This window comes from Primulina tabacum, chromosome 13, assembly GCF_025594145.1.
Source record: "Primulina tabacum isolate GXHZ01 chromosome 13, ASM2559414v2, whole genome shotgun sequence".
Taxonomy (NCBI): domain Eukaryota; kingdom Viridiplantae; phylum Streptophyta; class Magnoliopsida; order Lamiales; family Gesneriaceae; genus Primulina; species Primulina tabacum.
Window position 1 is genome coordinate 38,342,714 of NC_134562.1, and position 24,105 is coordinate 38,366,818.

At 34.4% G+C, this 24,105-nt stretch overlaps 1 protein-coding gene and 1 pseudogene across 2 annotated transcripts; one reads left to right on the forward strand and one right to left on the reverse strand.

Moving 5' to 3' along the window:
* Positions 1–284: 284 nt before the first annotated feature.
* LOC142521673 (uncharacterized) lies at positions 285–2,467 on the reverse strand (annotated as a pseudogene).
* Positions 2,468–12,525: 10,058 nt separating this feature from the next.
* LOC142521671 (nuclear transport factor 2-like) lies at positions 12,526–16,293 on the forward strand. Of its 2 annotated transcripts, XM_075624799.1 has the most exons (9): positions 12,566–12,640; positions 13,215–13,269; positions 13,586–13,773; positions 14,208–14,505; positions 14,594–15,007; positions 15,191–15,312; positions 15,399–15,464; positions 15,728–15,791; positions 15,902–16,293. In XM_075624799.1, exons 2-9 carry the CDS (start codon positions 13,257–13,259, stop codon positions 16,120–16,122), a joined length of 1,386 nt encoding a protein of 461 aa, XP_075480914.1. In that variant the 5' UTR covers positions 12,566–12,640; positions 13,215–13,256; the 3' UTR covers positions 16,123–16,293. The 2 variants fall into 2 exon arrangements, with proteins under 2 accessions (XP_075480915.1, XP_075480914.1); XM_075624800.1 differs by lacking the exon at positions 13,215–13,269 and having other exon boundaries at positions 12,526–12,640.
* Positions 16,294–24,105: the final 7,812 nt, after the last annotated feature.

Sequence of the window (24,105 nt, forward strand, 5' to 3'; positions counted from 1 at the left end):
AACCCTAATTACTTTGTACTGCATGCTCCAATCCTTTTCATCTTCCCTTCTTTGGACCACACACTACGGTTTCCATTTATTTTTTTCTTCCTTCAAGATTAAGCTTAATTTATTTTTCCAACTGTTACTTTCTTGGATCTTATGTCAAAATTGACAACACAGCACCTATCGTATTCACTCAAAGAACAAAACCCTTTTCCATTTCCTTCTTTTTCTTCTTCATGCTGTACAGAACCATAGTGCAGGCTAGGGTTTTTAGTGCCCGGAAATGGCAATATTAGGCATCCTCATCATTGGAAATGCTCATAAAAATAGAATATCGTGGAATTGATAAGTACAATAATTGGTATCAGCAATATAATGCTCTGTGTAACTCAATACATTAATCATTCTTCAGCAACCCGCTCTCTCACACATACATATGTGTGCGTCATGTAGTAAAAATAAAAATAATAATAAAATGGTTTGATATTTATGATATATATAGGCAAAACACTCGCAATGTTGCAAGTTTCTATAATCAACATGAAATCTTGCTGACATGTAGTGATCAATTTCTTGCCAGCTGCATGCATATGATCTGCGATTTATACCTCTTCCAGAAGGAGTTCACAGAATAAATGGATTGGGAAATTGGTCTATGATCTATAAAATCTTCAAACACAAAAGTGAATGATGCAGCTTAGAAGTTAAATTCATCAAACTCGTGACTCCCTCACTTTTCAAGAAAAGAAAAGAACAAGTTTGTGCATCATATAGAGCCTTTTAAAGCTAGTTACCTCGAATTATGAAACTGGTCATTCTGATTATTTTGCTCATTTGCCTCATTGTTCTGTGAAGAGAGGAGATTGGGTGTCGTGCTGAAATGGAATGGCCTCACAGAATGAGTAGAACCTGAGTTAACAGGTGAAGAAAGGGAAGAAGTAGACAATTGTAAGGTCTGATAATTCAGTTGTTTAGGGTCTGTATTCATTACAGCGATTTGTGAAGAGTAATGGGATTGTGTAGCCGTTCCAGGATTGGTACAAATGAACCTGAGATCCTGATGCAATAGACCGTGTGGATGACATTGGAAAATGGCTGAACTTATGCAAATCTTCATTTTCTTGAACCATACTCAAGCCATGGCTTTGTATAGGTTGAGATAGAGTTAAATTTGAAGGATCCTGTCTAAAAAATGGATCATTTGGTGAAATATTATTCAGAAAACTTGAGAATGAAGTGGGATTTTCCCTAGAAGCCAAGAAGATGCTTGCAGAAACATATGGATTTTCATCTTCATTTCTTGACCAACTCTCATCTCTCCCACTTGTTTCACTCGAAACGTCCATTGATTTCCCCCAAAAACTTGATCTTTGGTGTTTTAATGGATCATTCGCACTGCCATAGATCTTTAGGCCTTGTAACTTGTCTGATTGTGAAGCTCCGAATTCGAGAAAACTTGGACTAGGACGAAGACTTTGTGTGCTAAAGCTTAGTCCATTAGGGATTTGTAATGGGGGCAATTCATCAATCTCATTTTTCGAAGCATCACGAAGCCAATCCACCACCTTGCTTGGCTGATTTAGCCCTAACCTATCTTGAAGATCATACAACTGTATGGCAGTTGGAACCGATAGCCTTACACGCCTGTCCCTTAAGCCTTTGGCTGTGCAGACTTTGCTGTGTCTATCTTTCCCACCAAATACTCGGGACACTCGCACGATTCGTGGATCTTTTAACCTAGACCAAGATGTTACTGAAGTATTTGATGAGGCCAGCATGGATATTTTGGCTTCCTGTGTAGTTTTGCCTCTTATTTCTTGAATCAGTGTAGTAAAATCTTCTTCCCTTTGATTCATGATATATCTTCTTATATATATGTATCTATACTTCAGATCTTTCTAGCTCTCACAACATATACATTTTACCACAAAGAAATTGAATTACCTACTGAAATGGATAAGCATGTTGAGTCTTGAAAAGAGTGCCCTTAATTTCATCGGCATAAACCTCCAATTTCCAGCACCAATTTTCTGTTAAGATGACAAGATCTAGGATTAATTTCTTTTAAAAAAACATCAGCTTCAGCTTCATGAAATCCAAAGAAACACACGTGTATTTGAACTCTTAGTTTTCAAAGAAAACATAACAAATCAGTACACTTACCTCAAAACTTCAGATTTAATCGACCTTTCTGATTCAGAAATTGTCAGCCTCGAAATCTGAAATTCACTTTCATATGAATTAGGATATATAAATCTAAATCTGTTTGAATATTAGAGAAAATAAGATGCCGGTCTGCAACAGACCAAGCTCCATCGACAGAAAAGAATGGTGCAAAAGCACCCACGTTACTTATTCTCTCAGTTTTCTTTGTCACACCACCTGGGCTGGATTGGTAATTACTCATTAAGCAGTAGCTAGTATTGAATGTCTACAGTTTGAGTGAGAACCTTTTCTTCTAATACAGAGAGAGATCGAGAGAAAAAAATAAATGTATGTGTGTCTGGATTTGGAAAAGTTACCCGACAACAATAAAAGACATTAGGACGGGGATCAAAGTTCATAATAATTTATGATCTTCCATTAAAGAACATATTGAGAACAAGTAGCCAATAAATTGTAAGAAAAATTAATAATAAACTAATATGCGCTGTATTTTACGTGATTTATAAAGTAACAGCAAAGGTACAGATCCATGATTTCATATTTTTATATATATTCAAAAAATAATAATTTTTTCCACTAAATTTTTCGAGATTTAATCCAAGGGTTTAACCTTATATACACACGAAGCTAACTCCTGACTCCGTACAACTGCACCAAGTTGGACATACATACATACACACACACACACATACATACATATATACATATATATATACATATCTAACATACATATTAATATACCACTTTAATTGTGAATTTCCTTATATGTCTTTGTTCATTTAAGTTGGCCAATTAAATTATTAGGTTATGTTAAGGGTTTTTTTGTAATTCATTGTGCATCTTAAATGAGTTTGGACATTAATACACATTCCTCTTTATTTCTTAAATTTTATACCAAAAAAATTATTTTTTTACATTTCCTTGTTCATTTAAGTTAGCAAATTAAATTAATATGTCTTTTTAAGGGTTTTTTTGTGATTCATTGTCCATCTTAGATAGATTTGGACATTAATTCACATTCTTCTTTATTTTCTAAATTTTATGTAAAAAAATTATTTATTTACATTTCTTAGTTAATTTTGTGATTCATTGTCCATCTTAGATATATTTGGACATTAATACACATTCTTCTTTTTTTTTTCCTAAATTTTAAACTAAATTTATGATATAATCTTTTAAAAAAATTTAATCAATATAATCCTTATAATAAATATGAATTATATTGGTAGTTTATTATCATTTGTTATATATTACAATTTTACATATAAAATTTTTTAACTAAGTATTACATATTATTTTATTTATATATGTTTTTTTACTATAAATATTTATTTGAGTGGTATTATGTTAAAATTTTATTTCTCTTAAATTATTAATCACCAAAATTAATTTATAAATGATTGATTCTGATATAAAATTAATTATCTATAATATGTATTCTAAAAAACATAGAAATTAAATAAAATCCGCAATGTGTTAAAAGTTAGCAAAAGCAAAAGTGATATTTACCTTAATAACAAGTTTAATGATTTTATTTTAACATTATTATGATAATTTGGTAAATTAAGAGAATTTTATTTGACGTTTGTCTATGTGTACTCTATTTAAGTAAATTTTAGTTTTGATTTTGGTAAAATTCATTATTCTGTTAATTTTATTTTTATTGTTTTTTCATTTTGAATGATATTTGAATGAAAAATATTTTTGTTGATTTATCATTTAAGAGAGCTGTATTATGTCGCGGATTGAAAAATGTCATATAAATAAGTGAATATATATTGATACTCACGGAAAATTTAGGGTCCGATCCACGCAAGCGTCACTAATCCAGACACGGGCTTCAAAATTACCCTGGGCCTGAAATCACAAATAAGACCGTTAGGAGGGGGCCAGGAGAGTATCCTGGCGTAGCCCCTCCGACGCTCAAGTCAGAGACTGAGGATATATGGGGGGAGCAGCTAAGGGCGCTGCTGAAAACAATATAGTGAATCCAATAATCATACGCTCCAACCTGGTATTTATAGAAGAATACCTGGGCTTGTCATGGGCCATTCACCTGTGGGCCTTAATGATGAGCCGGGAATTTGGGCCGGATCTTGATGGGTTCATCCCTGGGTATCACCAGTCTCCCCCTCCCGAGTCGAACTGATTCGTAGGTTCAAAGTTCGATTGATTGCGTTGTTCTCGGTTTACAACACGTGAGTTGTGCATTTTCTTCCAGGCCTCCGTCAGTCTCCAAAAAGTTGGAAACAAATCAAATATCAATCCTAGCACCGCTTCATCATCACCTCGCCGCCTGCACGCTAGCCCCAACAGCGTGCGTCCGCCCTTGCGCGCCTCGCCCTCTCGCGCGCTCGCCCGGCGCCCTCGCCCCGCGCGGCCGCACAGCTCCCGCGCGCCATGCCCTCACCGAGCTCGTCCGGCGCCCTGCCGAAGCACTCGCCCCCTCGCGCACCACGCTCGCCTGCTCGCCTGGGCGCCGGCTCGCCCGCGTGCCACAGGCTCGCCCTCAAGCCCTCGGCCATGCCTTTGCCCTAGCGCCTGCTCGCCAGCGCCACGCCACGCCGGCTCGCCCGCACCCAGAAGCTCGCCCGCCACTCCAGCTCGCCCGAGCACCAACTCGCCCCTAGCCCCTCGCCTGCCGCTCTCGCCCTCGCCCGCCGAGCGTCTGCTCGCCGCGCGCCCGAGCGCCACACGCCAGCTCGCCCGCGCCCGGCAGCTCGCCCGCCACTCCAGCTCGCCCGAGCACCAGCTCGCCCCTAGCCCCTCGCCTGCCGCTCTCGCCCTCGCCCGCCGAGCGTCTGCTCGCCGCGCGCTCGAGCGCCGCACGCCAGATCGCCCGCGCCCGGCAGCTCGCCCGCCACTCCGGCTCGCCCGAGCGCCTGCTCGCCCCCGCCACGCCACGCCTTCGCCTCGTCCAATACGTTGAGAAATTTGATATATTCCCTTGCGAATGATTGTGTGATTTCTGAAAAAATTATGGGGGCGTTGCCCCCACACCCCCACGACCTGACCGGGCAGGTCGATCCCCGTAAACTCTGCTCCCCGTAAACATCTTTTGTTATCGACTAACCAAATAAATTTTTCTCTTCCCAAACTTTGCTCCTCTGTTAGGCGATGTCTTAGCAGGAAAATAAAAACTCAACATCTCCACCCTCTAACTCCTCTGCTAGGTGACACATAAATTTAATTCTCCTCATCCACTCTTCTCCTCTGCTAGGCGATGCCTTAGCAGGAAAATAACATTTTTCTCCTCCCAAACTCTGCTCCTCTGCTAGGTGATGTCTTAGCAGGAAAATAAAAATTCACTACCCCCACCCTCTAGCTCCTCTGCTAAGTCGGGTCTTAGCAGGAAAATAAAATTCAACTCCTCCATCTAACTCATCTGCTAGGTGATACCTTAGCAGGAAAATTAAATCAACACCTCCATCCTCTAACTCCTCTGCTAAGCCAGCTAAGCCGGGCCTTAGCAGGAAAATAAAATCAACACCTCCACCCTCTAACTCCTCTGCTAAGCCGGGCCTTAGCAGGAAAAATCAAACTCTCACCTCATCATCTCATAACTCCTCTGCTAAGCCGGGCCTTAGAAGGAAAATAAAATCAACACCTCCACCCTCTAACTCCTCTGCTAAGCCGGGCCTTAGCAGGAAAAATCAAACTCTCACCTCATCATCTCCTAACTCCTCTGCTAAGCCGGGCCTTAGCAGGAAAATAAAATCAACACCTCCACCCTTTAACTCCTCTGCTAAGCCGGGCCTTAGCAGGAAAATAGAATCAACATCTCCACCATCTAACTCCTCTGCTAAGCCGGGCCTTAGCAGGAAAAATCAAACTCTCACCTCATCATCTCCTAACTCCTCTGCTAAGCCGGGCCTTAGCAGGAAAATAAAATCAACACCTCCACCCTCTAACTCCTCTGCTAAGCCGGGCCTTAGCAGGAAAATAAAATTCACCACCCCCACCCTCTAACTCCTCTGCTAGGCCGGGCCTTAGCAGGAAAATAAAAATTCAACACCCACACACTCTAACTCCTCTGCTAGGTCGGGCCTTAGCAGGAAAATAAAAATTCATCACCTCCACACTCTAACTCCTCTGCTAGGTCGGGCCTTAGCAGGAAAATAAAAATTCAACACCTCCACCCTCTAACTCCTCTGCTAGGTCGGGCCTTAGCAGGAAAATAAAATTCACCACCCCCACACTCTGACTCCTCTGCTAGGTCGGGCCTTAACAGGAAAATAAAAATCACCACCCCCCACCCTCTAACTCCTCTGCTAGGCCGGGCCTTAGCAGGAAAATAAAAATTCAACACCTTCATCCCCTAACTCCTCTGCTAAGCCGAGTCTTAGCAGGAAAATAAAAATTTTCTTCTACACGCTGCTCCTCTACTAGGCGATGCCTTAGTAGGAAAATAAAATTTTTCTTCTACACGCTGCTCCTCTACTAGGCGATGCCTTAGTAGGAAAATAAAAGTTCTCTTCCACCCCAACTCTGCTCCTCTGCTAGGCGATGACTTAGCATCTCTCTTCCACCCCAACTCTGCTCCTCTCTCTTCCACCCCAACTCTGCTCCTCTCTCTTCCACCCCAACTCTGCTCCTCTTATACCTTCACAGAACAAAGTTATCCACTTAGAAGCTTCTTCGAATGACTCTACAACTGCAAGACTGAGCTCAAGCTTCCATGCGAATGCTCGCGACCTCTCTTTTCTTCTTCCTTCACGATTCTTTCATAACAAAGACGTGCGACTTTTTGGTCCCCGCATAGGACTCCAACTTCTTTTCCCACAGGAAACTTAAGCTTTTGATGATAACTGGAAGCTACTGCTCTAAAATCCTTCAGGGCTGGTCGTCCTAGAATTCCATTATACGCTGACGGGGTATCTACTACAGTGAAGGCTATCATCTTTGTTACCCGCCGAAAATCAGTCCCCAAGGATAGGGGAAGAACAATCTGACCCAAAGGCAAGATGACGCGTTCTGCAAACCAATACAGCGGGGTGGATATCGGCTCAAACTCAAATCCTCCCATCTTCATTTGATCCAACGTGCTCTTGAACAAGACGTTCACAGAGCTTCCACTATCAATAAATATTCTCGCCACATCATAATTGGCAATGGTGGTCGTTACCACCAAGGCATCGTTATGTGGAGTCACAACGCCTCAGAGGTCTTCCAGCCCAAAGCTGATGACGGGGTCTTGTGGTAAGTCTGCACCCCTAGATATCTCAAAGTTCTCCAACCTTCTCCCATGTGCCTTCCGAGCTCGCCCAGAGTCTCCATCAGTAGCACCCCCCGAGATCATATGAATCATTCCTCTCGTAGGGTGGTTATCCTCATTCATTCCCCTCCTCGGTTCGACGAGCTCCTGAGAGACATCTTGACATCGACCTTCCCCTCTCTGCTCCCCGATCCTCTGATTTATCCATGGAGGTCCTTGACCACGCCTAGGGGGCGAGCGAGACCTTTGTCGACTCCTGAATGAGGATCCTTCTCGTCTATCCCGTGAAGGCAATCTAGCACTGCACCCAACCCTTCGCGACTTCTCCCACCTCCCCGTGGGCTCCCTCACCTCCATCACCTCGTCCCGACTCCTATCCAGGGGAACATGGGATGAGAATTGTCTTCTACTACTAGTTCTGTCTTCCTCTCTTTCCCCCGCACCCCTCTTCCTTCCTCCTTTCTCCGCTCCCTCAACTCTACTTCCTCTGGGCCATTTCTCCATCCTTCTGTACCGTTGGGCATCTTCCAAGTTTACATATTTCTCAGCTCGAGCCAACAGATCATCATAGCTCAACGGAGGCTTCTTGACCAGCGACTTGAAAAACTCCCCTCCCCTCAGTCCTTGTGTGAAGGCACTTATAATGATGTCAGGGGTAGCCGCTGGTATTTCCAGCGCTGCACTGTTGAAACGCTGGACAAATTCTCGCAAAGTTTCATTCTTTTGCTGTTTCATCATGAACAGGCTCAAATAATTTTTCTGGTGCCTCTTGCTGCTAGAAAATCGGTGCAAGAAGGCAACTGAGAAGTCCTGAAAAGAACGTATAGAGCTGGGTTGCAAAGTGTTAAACCACTGCTGGGCTGACCTCACCAACGTGCCCAGAAACACCCTGCACCTGACTCCATCAGAATATCGGTGCAACAGAGACGCATTCTCAAACCTCCCCAAGTGTTCCTCGGGGTCAGTATGTCCATCGTACTCTCCCACATTCGACTGTCGAAAATTTGGAGGAAGCCCTTCTTCTAAAATGGTTAGTGAAAAAGGACTTCCTCTCTTGGGTGTCGGCGCTCTGCTCCCCAACTGCTGCCTCAACATTTGTATTTCTTTCCACATCTCCTCTATCTCCGGATTCTCTTCACTTGGGAGGGGTCGCGTCTCCTCCCCCCTACTCTGACTGCCCTCCACATTCTCCTCTTGCTCCTGGAGAACGGCTTGCTCTTCTACAAACATAGACTCTTTATTCCTCTTCATTGCCTCATCCACTGTCCGGGTGATAAATTGGCCCAACTGTTCCAAAGTCGAGTTCCCCACATTCTCATTGGGATGGGTTTGCTCGACCCTCGTCTCGTGGATGGGCTGCTCAGTTCTGGCCTCTTGACGAGGTTGTTCATGTCTCGTCTCAAGATGCGGTTGTTCTTGTCTTGTCTCAACATGAGATTGTTCGGGTCCCCTCTGAGGACGCGATGATGCCGAGGTAACTCTTCTACTTCCTTTCTTGCCTACCATCTCTACGTCTCAACTCAAGTGTTCCCACAGACGGCGCCAAGTGATACTCACGGAAAATTTAGGGTCCGATCCACGCAAGCGTCACTAATCCAGACACGGGCTTCAAAATTACCCTGGGCCTGAAATCACAAATAAGACCGTTAGGAGGGGGCCAGGAGAGTATCCTGGCGTAGCCCCTCCGACGCTCAAGTCAGAGACTGAGGATATATGGGGGGAGCAGCTAAGGGCGCTGCTGAAAACAATATAGTGAATCCAATAATCATACGCTCCAACCTGGTATTTATAGAAGAATACCTGGGCTTGTCATGGGCCATTCACCTGTGGGCCTTAATGATGAGCCGGGAATTTGGGCCGGATCTTGATGGGTTCATCCCTGGGTATCATATATGATTTATTGTCATGATGTATTTTTATGTGTTGTGTTTTGATATATTTAGATTGATAAATACTTATAAACATGATGTTATTCAAACGACTTTAAACATTATCTAATTGTCGTGATTATATTTTTCATTATTAGTTACATACGTGCATCGCACGTGTACATTCCTAATATATATATATATATAATGAAGTGTACACTGAAAATTAAATAAAACAACTTGAAATAATCCTATATAAAATAAACCAAGTTGAGGGGTTTACCAAGATACTGGTAACGACACCTTAGCTTGCCTTGAGGGTTGAACCAACGTATGCATCAATTAACTCTCAGTCTGTGCAGAGATTGGACCACACTATTTTAATTTCCTGCCTATGAAAAGCTTAAATTCTTGAATTCGAACGATTTATAGTGGGAAATTTGTCGCATTTTTTGACAGATATTGCTTATATGTGTGAGTGTGTGTATATATAGTGAAATATATATATATAACTAATCAGCAATAATATTATATTTGAATATATATAGTGTATATACCATACTACAGCGCTGCTCAGATCAGATAATATTAATAATTTACCATCAAAATACTGACATGATCCCGAAAACTGGAACGTGAAAATAGACTTTTTTTAAAAAAAAAAATTTGCAAGTTAGTTGATTAAGAACACATTGGTCTTATCTGTACTTGACGTCCTTAACTCACATGCATTCTAATTTCTGCCTCCGAGGCGGAGACAAGTTTAAATCTTCAACAGATAGTACCCACTGATTGCTTGTGTTCCTGTGAAAAAGGCTAGTAAATTATTGATGTTGAAAAGACAGTGTTAATTTATGATAATGAATCACAAGAAAATTAATTAATTTTGTTTCTTTGATGCTTTGTAGTACATGACAGACGTCGCTGGCAATGCAGACAAAGGAAGTAGAAATTATATATTAAGCAAGTAAAAGTACTCACCAATTAAAACTTATGTAATGCAAGAAATTAAATTTTGTTGTAAGTAGCAATCATTACTTTCTCTGCCAACCGTTAATTAATATATTGCCTTTTATAATCTTTTTAACTTTTATTATTTGTTCACAAATTTTTATTAAATGAAATATAAAATATTAATTATATGTGTGTACATGCATGCCATATATATAGATGTAAATATTTCTCTAGTGTTCCCTAAAATATAATACATTTTACTTTAATAAAAATAATGATATGAATATCTTATTAAATTGTGATATTTAAAAATAATAATATAATATTAATAAAATAAGCGGGTTGCATAAACCGAACTACATACACGGTAATAATTGTGTTGGATTTGGGACAATATTGCATAAATGTATGTCAAGTTTTCGGTCGGTATGTAAGTGCGTGCGTGTTAACCATATATTCAACCTGGAGATATACATTATGAAATCAACGATAATTTGTCAAGATTCTTACAAAAAAAAATTTTAAAAAAAAGTACATAGCCCAAAATAAGTGTAAATAGACAATAAAATCCATTTAGAGTACAAACTTAAAATTTGAAATTTTAATGATTCTAGAATTGTTAAAACAAATTATGTAACAAGATGATATATCTCTATTATCTATCTATTCTATTTTATTAAGGTTGACAGTATGATAGTAACCATCTAGGAAGGACGCCAATTTTTTCTTACAACTTTACCTTATATGATACTAATATTATACTTTTGTTTTTTTTTTTTAATTTCAACACACATTTTTATTTTTATTATTTAAAAAATTCAAATATCAATTTAGTCCCTCTATAATTTGTCAAATTTCACTTTAATTCATCGATAATGATAAAAAAAATGTACACACATGCATCGCGTAAGCAAAATAACTAATATTAATTAAGCGTCAGATCATTAGACCGAAATTTTGGTATGATGACTGATGGTACTGTCAAGTTCTCAAATTGCAAACACGTTTAGTCAAATTTTTTAAATAACTACTCTTATTATTGAAATTGAAAGTTTTAAAATTAAAGTTAATTTTTATTTTTAATAAGTTTTTTTTAGATTTTTTTGAAGACACTGTTTTGTCAACTCCTTGTTAAAAGTTGGGCTGATTAAAACTGGAGGATTTATAAATAAAATGGGCTGAACAACGGCCCAAAAGTAAAAAGCGGAAATCGGAAAATCAAGAGGTATATTCGCAAAGATCTGCTGATTTGTTTAAATAACAGATTTTTTTTTTTTGGAGTCGATATATTTCTATTTGTTTTTATAGAATTTTACGGATTTTTAAATTTTTATTTATTTAATTAATATTTTTAAAAAATAGTCATACTTATAATAATTTAATTCATTTTAAATAATTTTTTATATAAAAAATATATCAATTTCATTTTCGATAATATGATTAAAAAAAATAAAAAATTATTTGTACTAGAAAATAGAAAATACATATTTGAAATTAGTGTAACTTAATAAAATTTTAAAATATTTAAAATTTTTAATTATTTATATATATATGTCTTTATAAGCTTTTAAAATTATATAACAATTACATACATTGTTATACATATTTATTTATTTATTTATTTAAGTGAATAATTTTTTTATTCACTATCATATATAACAACTTTGAGTTATTACCAAAATTAAGATATATATTAATTAGAATTATATGAAATGATTAAATATCAAATGTTATATAATAATTAATAAAATAATTATTATTTTAAGTTTATAAGTCAATAAAACATTTTTTTTTTGTTTTGTACCGTAATAAATTTTGTAATAAATATGATTTTTAATATTAAGAAGTTTTGTAATTGAAGATCGAAAAAATAAAATAAATAATGTTAATAATTTTGATTATAAATTATTGTAAATAATAATAAAAAATATGTTTTTAAAAAGTTTAGATAAAAGGAAAAAATAAAAATTAATTTCTGTATAAATATTATTTTTTAATAAAAAATAAATTAAGTATATGAATTTGAAATATTTGTCAATTAAATATCTTTCAAAATCTTTAAATTGAATCAAAAATATTTTTTTATAGTTTATAGTTGTACTTTAGAATTTAGAGTTTTATAGAGTTGTTAAATATTTATTGATATTTTAATTTTTTTTTAATTTTTAAAAATAAATCTATATATAACATAATTTTTTTAAAATTTTATTAAAATTTATATCGAATACCATTAAGTTTTTATAAAAAAAATTAGTATAAATAATCTATTCATTTTATAGTAAAAATCTAGGACCAAACTAAAATAAGTCGATAAAGCTTTTAACAAAACAAAATTGAAAAACCAAGCCTTCGATCATAATCAAGTCATCCGACTTCAGAACTAAAGGTCTCACCTCTTGAATCTCTCTACCTCTCCATATTATCTCGCTCGCTCTCCAATCCTCTGTATCAGGTAATTGGTTTTATCATGACTTTCAGATCACACAAATGACGCTGTTTTTTTTTAAATTTTCGAGTTTTTTGTTGTTTTTGCGCCGTGATCAGTGATAAATGTTAAGTGTTCCATCTCTAGATGATTGCTACCCTTTGTTTGATGGAGGATGTGTGTTAGTTCAGTTGATGTCTTTTTGCATTTAATTTCTCAATCCGCGTGATGCTTTCTCTCTTTGATTTTGTTGTTGACACGTATCTCAGTTAGATCTGACGGTGGATTTTGTAAACTCCGGCCATTGGTTTTATTTATTGTTTACTTTTGAGACTTATGTATACTTTCAGGTGTAAAAGGTTCTGTTTTTTTTTTTTTTTTGCTTTAATGGTTTATGGTACAATAATGAATTATAGATTAGGGTTTACGGAAAAGATGTCTTTTTTTCCATTGTTTGTTATTGTTAGATATGCTATATTTCTGTTTATTGCTATGCTACGCAGATCTTGAGTTTGGTTGACCCTAGTTTGTGCTGTTTTGTCTGGATAGATTTTAATCCTCTGGTTAGTTTCAGGTTTAAGGTTGTGTATTTTTTTAGCAGAAAAATAACTTACTTCCGGCTTTGAAAAATTGTTTCCAGCAAATGGGAGAACATGGTAAAAGTGCTTTTTTACTTGATTTTGCTTTTTGAATTTAGATTTTCCAAGGAATGAAAATGTAATTCGAGTGGGATTAGTTCTTGCTTAATTTACAGGCTACCAGAAAGTATATATATACATTGAATTATAGCTAATTAGAGCTAGATTGATCAAAGCACAAATCATGTTAAGCTATGTTTAGTTTGTTAGTTGTCTCGTAAAGATTATGCACCAAACTATAGGCAAAGATATGTGAAAGAGCTTTTTGGAGATTATTTTGACCCTTGCTATTTTCTGAGCCCATTTTGACTTTAATTTTATTTGCTTTCTTAAGGAATGGCCATGCAAACTGTGAGTACTCTGCCTGCTCCCAGTGCCCAAGTGGTCGGAAATGCTTTTGTTGAGCAGTATTACCATATTCTTCACCAGTCTCCTGAGTTAGTTCACCGATTTTACAATGATTCGAGTGTCTTGAGTCGCCCAGATCCCAATGGTCTTATGACGACTGTGACAACTATGAAAGTAAGTTATTATGATTGTCCCGAAAACCAAAAACTAGTTCTATTCGCCTTCAGTTTTACCTTTTTTCTTCTCTGGACCTGCATATATCTAAAGGTTCTTTTTTTCTGATGCCACCTAATTTTTGAGAGATTCGCGTTTGTCTTCAACTGCTTTATTCTCATAGAATGTATTACGTGTATTATATATTTAATATGGTCAGCTGTATCTACAATAATCCATTACCCTGAGCTTGTTCATAAATCCGTTTCAGTTCCGATTTATCATGCAGCTTACATCAATGTGTAGAATTGTTTGCCACAATACCGATTTACCACACGATCAATTGTCAAAGATTCATTAAATTTTCGTTGTTGTTTCAAACATGGCATAAGTAGCAGATATAAGTGATTTCACTCGGTAATATAAAACCTTTGTTATGTTTTGTGTTTTACCAGAGCATTAATGATAAAATTTGTTCCCTGGACTACAACAACTACAAGGCAGAGATAAAGACTGCTGATGCCCAGGATTCATTTAAGGATGGAGTGATTGTCCTAGTTACTGGTTGCTTGACTGGAAAGGACAACCTGAGAAGGAAATTCTCGCAAACCTTTTTTCTTGCTCCTCAAGATAAAGGGTGGTACTATGTTAAAAATGATGTTTTCCGGTATGTGGAGGAGAGTGAACCAGACATCAGTGAAGTGACAAACGGAGTAGGTGACTCAACATTACATTCTGTGACCCAAGATCCAGGTTGGCTATATAACTCGTTTCAAATGAATTAAAATATGGTCTTACAATCACTTTTTATTGGCCTTTTCATCAACTTCAGTTTTTCCAGAACCTGTTCAAGTGGTTGATCTGCCCACCTCAAACAATACAGCTTCTCATGAAAAGGAAATTGAGACTGTGGAGGAGAAACCCATTGTCCAAGAGGTTGATGAAAAACAAACTAGTCATGACAGGGATATTGTTATTGAAGCTAAATCTCATCCTGATGAGAATCACATATCCGCGAATGCAGAATCAGATGCTTCTGCAATCGAAGATGATGCTCCAAAAAAATCATATGCGTCAATTGTGAGCTCACAAACAAAGAAGGGTCTGACCAAAGTTTATGTCCCTGCTAACACTGCAAGATCTGTAAAACCTGAGAAACAAACTGTTATTCCAGTTACCGAGCCATTGGACTCTGAAGCATCTGCCCCTTCAGCACCTGTTGATACCCCTGAAAGCAAAGATGACCAGGACGAAGGTATTTTTTCTTTTACAGTCGTATAAGCTCATTGAGTAAGAGCAAGCACTATGGGCCTGAATGCATGAGATTTGGAAGACAATACTTGATATGAAGCCAATTGTTGCTTATCTACAATCTTTTTTCCCCCAAGATCAGTCATTCCAAAGATATATATTTATATTTTTGTGTTATTTCTTACAGTTGATGGTCACTCCATATATATCCGCAATTTGCCTCTAAATGCAACAGTTGCTCAGCTTGAAGCTGAATTCAAGAAATTTGGGACTATAAAACAAGACGGAGTACAAGTCAGAAGTAACAAGGTTGACTTTACCATCACTTTCTTCGCTGTTTCATTCTACGTGCTCAGCTTGTGTTGATACTCATGTCATCTGTTCCTTGTATGCAGCTACAAGGATTCTGTTTTGGCTTTGTTGAATTTCAAGATGTTGTCTCCATGCAAAATGCAATTAAGGTTCATTCCCTTTGAACTTTCTTTTATTTTGATTTGTGCTCAGATTGAGCGGTGTTCAGAGTTCAGACTATGTAGTCTGTTTAAGCCTTAACCTTGATTTCATAAATCTGAAATCAGACAGATCTAAAAGTTTGACCGCGCTGATTCACGAGGTTGCATGTTTGTCCTATTGCAATAATTTGTTTATTAGAGAACATATGCTCAAGAACTCTTATGACATATTCCTCGATTACTATGTAATGATAAATAATTTACTCTTTCAGGCTTCTCCTATAACAATTGGAGATTGTCAAGCTGTAGTGGAGATAAAGAGGACTACAACTCGAGGTGAGTCAGTAGCCATGATAAAAATATACTCGTGTTATTCTCTCTTCTCTAGGAACTTGTTACACTTTACTGGTTCTTCATATGATATATTTATGATGTTACTGTGACAGTTGGCACTGGGAGGGGTCGTTTCAATTCTTCACGCGGAGGGTTTCATCATGACAGCTTCAGGGGACGTGGAAACTTCAGTGGTGGTCGAACGTATGTGAGAAACGATAGCTTCAGGGGTCGAGGGAACTTTAACAGTGGACGTAATGGAGATGGTTATCAACAAGGAAGAGGGAGAGGTAATAGACGTCCTGGCCTGAGTCTGAATACTGATTCAACGTGAAGTATGTATTTTAGATATATGGGCAGCAATTTTGGCACAGTTTTCGTCATCTTTGGCATCAAATTTCCAAGGAGTGAAAAGTAGTAACAGTTAAGTTATTCTTTCCAACTGTGTAGAGGAATTTTAATTGCAATAACTTAATTATATTGTCAGATGTAAATTGCTTTTCAACTTCGTTTGTTGCCGTTATTGCAAATGCTAAAGTTATGGTTTAACCGAGTGTGGAGTGCGAATATTGAGCAGAAAGTTTGTAAGATTCGTGTCATTTAATGATCTTTTAGGTTGCTTAGTTATATCTATATAACTAATGTAATTGAAAATGCGTCCTACATGGGCGAAATAACATGACCGAAAATACCTTTGGACATTGAAATTTTAAATAGAATTTATGCCTATAATTCATATTTGAAGTTCACGGTCCATTAATGATCTAATCGAGAGAATTAATTAATTTATTATAATCAAGTGTATGAATTAATTAATGTTAATGAGCTTGTTTTCATGATTTATGTATGTATCCCCTTCTGGGCTTTGGCGATCGATCGTGACCAATAAATATATGGATGAAGGAATCAATCAAAGGGAAAAAAAATGTATATCTTCATTATATTGTATTATCGTTCACAAGGGGAAAAAATCAGCTAAAATCATTACATATGTAAGAGGAAACAAGTAATTGTAGCTAGCTCTCTCGAACAGATAAAATTCAAGCAACCTACAGATGTTCGTAAACAAAATAAGCAACCATAATACTTGTGTTATGTATAGTTTTTATTCCAACTTTTTTATTCCAACAGAAAGAAAAAACAAAACATACAAGTGTACATCAACTAAAACGAGTATCTACATCATTTAAACCCCTAAATTATGACAAAACGGGATGTTCAAATGGCATCAAAGCCACACTACAATTAATTTTTTTGTCGGAGATCAACTCAAGAAGTACAACCCCATATCTATTTTTTTGTTGCCAACAATTTAGTAAAATATTCATTGCTTACTCAAAATAATTTAGATTTGAAAAAATGCAATTATAAATGATAATAAAATATTTGAATAAGATATGAATTTCCAATCCTCCAATTATTTAATTACTAGAAGCATGAGGAGGGTCAAAGACTTGCACGTATCGGTTGGAATTTGACCAGATAACCCATCGTCAGTAACATTAACAATTGTCCCTCACTTTATCACACTTCTCAAAAAAGGCTCCAGGAAATGTTCCAGTAAGCTTGTTCCTGCCGGCAAGAAATGCATAAAATTTCCACTGATATCAAACAGAGTCATACAGGGAACGGGAATTTTATCATGTATCTCCCCACTAAGTCTGTTTAAGCTCAAATCAAGAAAGCTCAGCTTCTTGCAATTGCCAAACCCTTCAGAGATTTTCCAAGTGAAAAAGTTCTGAGCCAAGTTCAACATCCCCAAATTATTGCATGGACCCCAATTTAAAGGAAAACTTCCTTCCAAAGTCGCTCGAGGAGCCCACAACTTCCTCAAGCTCGAGAGACTCGTGATTGCTGCAGAAATGCTACCGCCCTAAAAATTGAATTCTTCAGCTGTAAAAGCAAAATTTCCAACTTTAGTACCAGTGTCCAATCGGGAAACGCCCGGAACCGGAAGAGGATCCCATGAGTTTGACAAAACAAGGACTTCTCTAGTTTTGTACAATTTACAATCTGAGTCGGCATAGCACCATTAAAATTGTTTCTCGACACATCCAGCACTTCAAGTAGACTCAATTGAGACCGAGTTCACTAGGAATAAATTCCTCCAATGTGTTAGAGTAGAGCAGAAAGGTCTTCAACACCCCCACAGTTCCCAAGAATTTTCGGAAAAGATCAAAGATAAATAATAGCCGGAAATATCCAAATGTTCAAGCTTCCCACAACCATCCCCACTATCAGCAGGAATTGATCCGATTAAACTACAAATAAACCCCCTCAAAAGTCTCCTGGAATCGATCCGTTAATTTGATTGCCAGCTAAATTCAGTAATTGAAGAGCCGCGTGATTTGATAAGGAACTCGGTATCTCCGCGAAAAGCTCATTAAAACCCAAGTTGAGCACTTTCAAATTCGTCAACCCACTAAAAGAAACAGGCAACGATCATGAAATAAAATTCTGGAACCTCAAGTTTTTCCATACCCCAAAACTCCACGGGAATTTCAGCATTGAGTTCGTTGAAAGCCGGTGATAAAATCTTATGCTCACTCATCTCAGCAACGGCCACCGACAGTTTACCCAAGATTTTAATACTAGCTAATAATGGAGAAACTTCAACCAAACCACACAAGTAGTCAGTTTCATACATTCATTCAATACAAAACAAGGGCATAATCTGTTTTCAGCCCTCCATTTTCTTGCAAAGGGATTCAAGAAAACCGCAAGCCCTGCCATGCTTACTCTCGTATTCATCAATCAAGGACCCGAGCTAACATTTACTCCTTGTTGGATATGCAAAGTGGCCACCGTGAGAAATTCACTGTTGTGTGTCAATTTTTAGTTAGTTTTTTTTTTTTTCCTCGTTGATTAGTTGTCGTGTAATCGTGTGTGTATATATATATACTAGATAAATGAACGTGTGCGTTGCACGTTGAGAAATAGAGATAATTTGTATATGATAGTTTTATTTAAATATGTTTAAATTATTTTTGAAATAAGAATAACTTTTAATAGATAAATAATTAATTATTTGGTTACAAATGAAATCATCACATTTTGTTGTCTTTGATTTGAAGATCTCTTGAAATCTTTTTGTGCCCGTCAGTTTTTATCTTCTTATCTCTTTTTTTGTACTCGGCAATTGGTTCTTCATCTCGAATCTTTATTTCATCTTCGTCTTCATGGATCTTCATGTTGTTGTTGATGTTTATTTCATTTGATTTTTTTACCTTTGCTGGTACACTGCTTTGTTTAATTTGCTTGATAATCTTCCGATATCTCTGTTTCTTGATATTGACATTTGTTGTTGCATTATTGTCATGTATCTCAATAGCTTCTGTCACAAACTTCATCACGTTTTCCCACTGAATTATCCAACTTGAACAAGAATGTGTAGAGCTTGGAGCTTGGTTGATTTAGCGAATCTTTATATGGGTTATTTGGTAAATTCTGCATTGAAAATTTTTATTGTTAGATGCAATATTTATGTAGATATAAAATCATTTGTTTGTTTTATCTTATATCTGGTCATGAATTTGAATGAAATCTTCAATATAACATCCAACAAAAAACGATGCAACTTTTCTAAATAATGTTATTTTTGCTATCACATTCTCATCTTCAATTCTAATTGTTATTAAATAAGTAAAGTAATGATCACCTTTTTTTAGTGTGATCTAAAACTTGAGTTATGTATTAGTAATTTGTTTTACATAAAAACGATTTGAATTCATTTTTATTTCTCTTTTTCTATCCTATTTGATGTATATAAGAGTAATTATTACACATAAAATTAATTTAAACTCATTTTGATTCTTTTGAAGTGTTTTCTTATTGCACAAAACAATTATTTTTGTTTGTCATGCATAGGGTTTTACAATTTGGCAAATTGACAGCCACGTCAATGCAAGCCTCATTATGTTCACTATTTGCTTAGTATAGGGCTTTGCACGGTAAATCACAACTATAAGAAATAAATATTACGTCGTGGGTAATAAATATAAATTTTGACATAAAGATTAAGCAACATTCGAGCTAAAAGATAAATTTTTCACTATCATTCAATTTTGTTAGGTTCAGCGTGCAAGAGTGGGGGTAGTATTGGGATGAGTGAACTCCTGTTAAGTTTTCGTGAGTTAAGCTGCTGACATTGTGTCGCTTATTTTAAATTTCATTAAAGATACAATTATTTTTAAAAAAAGCTGTAAATTTCATTCCAAAAATAAAATTTCATTTTTTTCAATTATTATAAAATTCATTAATACCTGAAAACGAACAAAAAAATACATGTATTTATTAATATTATTTAATAAAAATAAGGACATATATGTAAATTCAGACAATTTTATTAGAGTTTTCAAATTTATTAGTCGTGTATTATTTATGTTATTAATGAATGTTAATTTACTCAAGTTTAAAATAAAAATTGCATAAAAACCTCTACGAAGCTGTTTCACGAGAACATGTCTCATATCCTACCATAATCATGAAAAATCATTGTTTTTCACTCTGAAAATTGACCGGTTGGCCTATCTGAAGGATATATCCATGAGACCAGCTCACATAAGACCAATTCAAAAATTTGGAGAACTATAAAAAATCATAAATCAAACAAAAAAAATGAGAGAAGTCAAACAAAAAGAATTATTTTTAAAATAAAGATATAATTCATTTTGTGAAAATATATTGTAAATTTTATTATTCTTCTATTATTTAAATTATATTAAAGATATATTTTTTAAAACAAATAAAATATAAATTTCATTTCAAAAAATGGTGGCTAAATTTCATTTTGTTCAATTTTATTTAGAATTAATTGATAGTTGGGAAAAGAACAAACAATAGAATATGTATTTATTATTATTATTTTAAATTTTATTAAAGATATTATTTTTTTAAAAAAAATTGATGTGTAAATTTCAATCCAAAAAATGAAGGCTTAATTTAAATTTCATTCTAAAAACTGATCGCTAAATTTTCTTTCACTATCATTCAATTTTGTTAGGTTAAGCGTGCAAGAGTGATGGTAGTATTGGGATGAGTGAACTCCTGTGAAGTTTTCGTGAGTTAAGCTGCTGACATTGTGTCGCTTATTTTAAATTTCATTGAAGATATAATTTTTTTTTAAAAAAAAGATGTAAATTTCATTCCAAAAATAAAATTTTATTTTTCTTCAATTATTATAAAATTGAATAATACTTGAAAACGAACAAAAAAAGATATGTATTTATTAATATTATTTAATGAAAATAAAAACATATATGTAAGTTCATACAATTTTATTAGAGTTTTTAAATTTATTAGTCGTGTATTATTTATGTTATTAATGAATGTTAATTCACTCAAGTTTAAATAAAAATTACATAAAAACTCTTACGGAGGCTGTTTCACGGGAACATGTCTCATATCCTACCCTAATCATGAAAAATCATTGTTTTTCACTTTGAAAATTGACCGGTTGGCCCATCTAAATGATATATCCATGAGACCGACTCACATAAGACCAATTCAAAAATTGTAGAACTATAAAAATGTATAAATAAAAAAAAAGAAGAAGAGAGAAGTCAAACAAAAAGAATTATTTTTAAAATAAGGATATAATTGATTCTGTGAAAATATATTGTAAATTTTATTCTTCTTCTATTATTTTAAATTATATTAAAGATATATTTTTTTAAAACAAATAAAGTATAAATTCCATTTCAAAAAATGGTGGCTAAATTTCATTTTGTTCAATTTTATTTAGAATTAATTGATAGTTGGGAAAAAACCAAACAATAGAATATGTATTTATTATTATTATGTTAAATTTTATTAAAGATATTATTTTAAAAAAATGATGTGTAAATTTCATACCAAAAAATGAAGACTTAATTTAAACTTTATTCTAAAAACTTGTAACTAAATTTTATTTTTCTTCAATTTATTTTAGAATATATTAAATAATATATGGAAAAATACAAACAAACGAAGAGAAGTACATTAATTATTATTATTTACGTTATTCACATATGTTAATTTATTTAAGTTAAAAATAAAATTGACACATAAACTCCTATAAGGTTGTTTCACGAGTGAATTTGCTGAAACATGTCTCATATCCGACTTGAATCTGAAATAACTGGGTCAGCCCCTCTCAATACTATATAACAATAATAAAAAATAAAAATCAAACAAAAATGAAAATTTCATTATTCTTTTATTTAATTTAAAATTCATTAAAGATATATATATATTTTTTTAAAAATATAGTGTAAATTTCATTTCAAAAAATGAAAGTTAAATTTAAATTTTATTCCAAAAAATGTGGCTAAATTTCATTTTTTTTCAATTTATTTTAGAAGTCATTAATAGCTGATTAGAAAATAAATAAAATATTTATTAATATTATCGTTTCGCATTTCATTAAAGATATGTTTTTTTTTTATGAAGTAAAAATTTCATCACAAAAAATGAGGACTTAAATCCATTTCTCTTCAATTTATTTTAAATTTCATTAATTAATAGATGAAAAACATGAAAAACAAAACAAAAATAAAAATTGGAGTGCACATTTAATCACAAAAAATGAAGGTTAAATTTTATTTTTCTTCAATTTATTTTAAAATTTATAATTAATATATGAAAAAAAACACAAAAGAAACATGTATTACTGAAGAATGAAGGTTCATGCTAAATTTTATTTTTCTTCAATTTAGTTTAGATTCCATTAATTAATAGATGAAAACAAAACAAACAAAGCGATATGTATTAATGAATATTATTTAATTAAGATAATGAAATAAATGTAAATTCACAATTCAAACTCATATATTTATAGTAGTAATAATAATAATAGATAGATAGTATATTGAATTTCATTATACATATAAGTTTTTTTTTTTTTTTTTAAATGGATTGCAAATTTCATCACAAAAAATAAATGCTAAATTTTATTTTTCTTCAATTTAGTTTAGATTTCATTAATTAATAGATGAAAGGGTGGGACTCATGTGAGACCGTCTCACGGATCTTAATCTGTGAGACTGGGTCAACCCTACGGATATTCACAATAAAAAGTAATACTCTTAGCATAAAAAGCAATACATTTTCATTGATGACCCAAATAAGATATTCGTCTCACAAATACGATCCGTGAGACCGTCTCACACAAGTTTTTGTCTAGATGAAAATGTGCGGAAAAAATAAGGTCCTCGGGTTAGCGTGTGCACATCCAGCCCCGCCTACTCAGTCATTGGCACCTCTGATCTCCTGATCAATATGATCACCTGCATCAATCACACCTAGTGAGTCTAAAGACTCAACACCTGTAACTTAATAACGAATACATATACATAACATGCAACAATGAAAAGTATTGTACTCAACATACATTTCATGATCTTAGCATAAGCGTAAAAATGTCGTAAAATAGCGTAACGTGTCAAAACATCACATCATAACATCATATACTTGTTCATTTTCTTCAATCGAATTCAACTCGTTAGTTGTGGTTTTCGTATTAGCTATATCGTATCAGTTCTATCGTAAAATTAAAAAAATAGAGTGTAAATTTCATTACAACAAAAAATAAGGCTAAATTTCATTCATCTTCAGTTTATTTAATTTAAACTTCATTCTAAAAACTTGTAACTAAATTTTATTTTTCTTCAATTTATTTTAGAATATATTAAATAATATATGAAAAAAACAAACAAACGAAGAGAAGTACATTAATTATTATTATTTACGTTATTCACATATGTGAATTTATTTAAGTTAAAAATAAAATTGACACATAAACTCCTATGAGGTTGTTTCACGAGTGAATTTGCTGAAACATGTCTCATATCCGACTTGAATCGTGAAAAAAATATTATTTTTTTCACTCCTGAAATAACTGGGTCAGCCCCTCTCAAGACTATATAACAATAATAAAAAATAGAAATCAAACAAAAATGAAAATTTCATTATTCTTTTATTTAATTTAAAATTCATTAAAGATATATATATATTTTAAAAATATAGTGTAAATTTCATTTCAAAAAATGAAAGATAAATTTAAATTTTATTCCAAAAAATGTTGGCTAAATTTCATTTTTCTTCAATTTATTTTAGAAGTCATTAATAGCTGATAGAAAATAAATAAAAATATTTATTAATATTATCGTTTCGCATTTCATTAAAGATAAGTTTTTTTTTTAATGAAGTACAAATTTCATCACAAAAAATGGGGACTAAAATCCATTTCTCTTCAATTTATTTTAAATTTCATTAATTAATAGATGAAAAACATGAAAAACAAAACAAAAATAAAAATTGGAGTGCACATTTAATCACA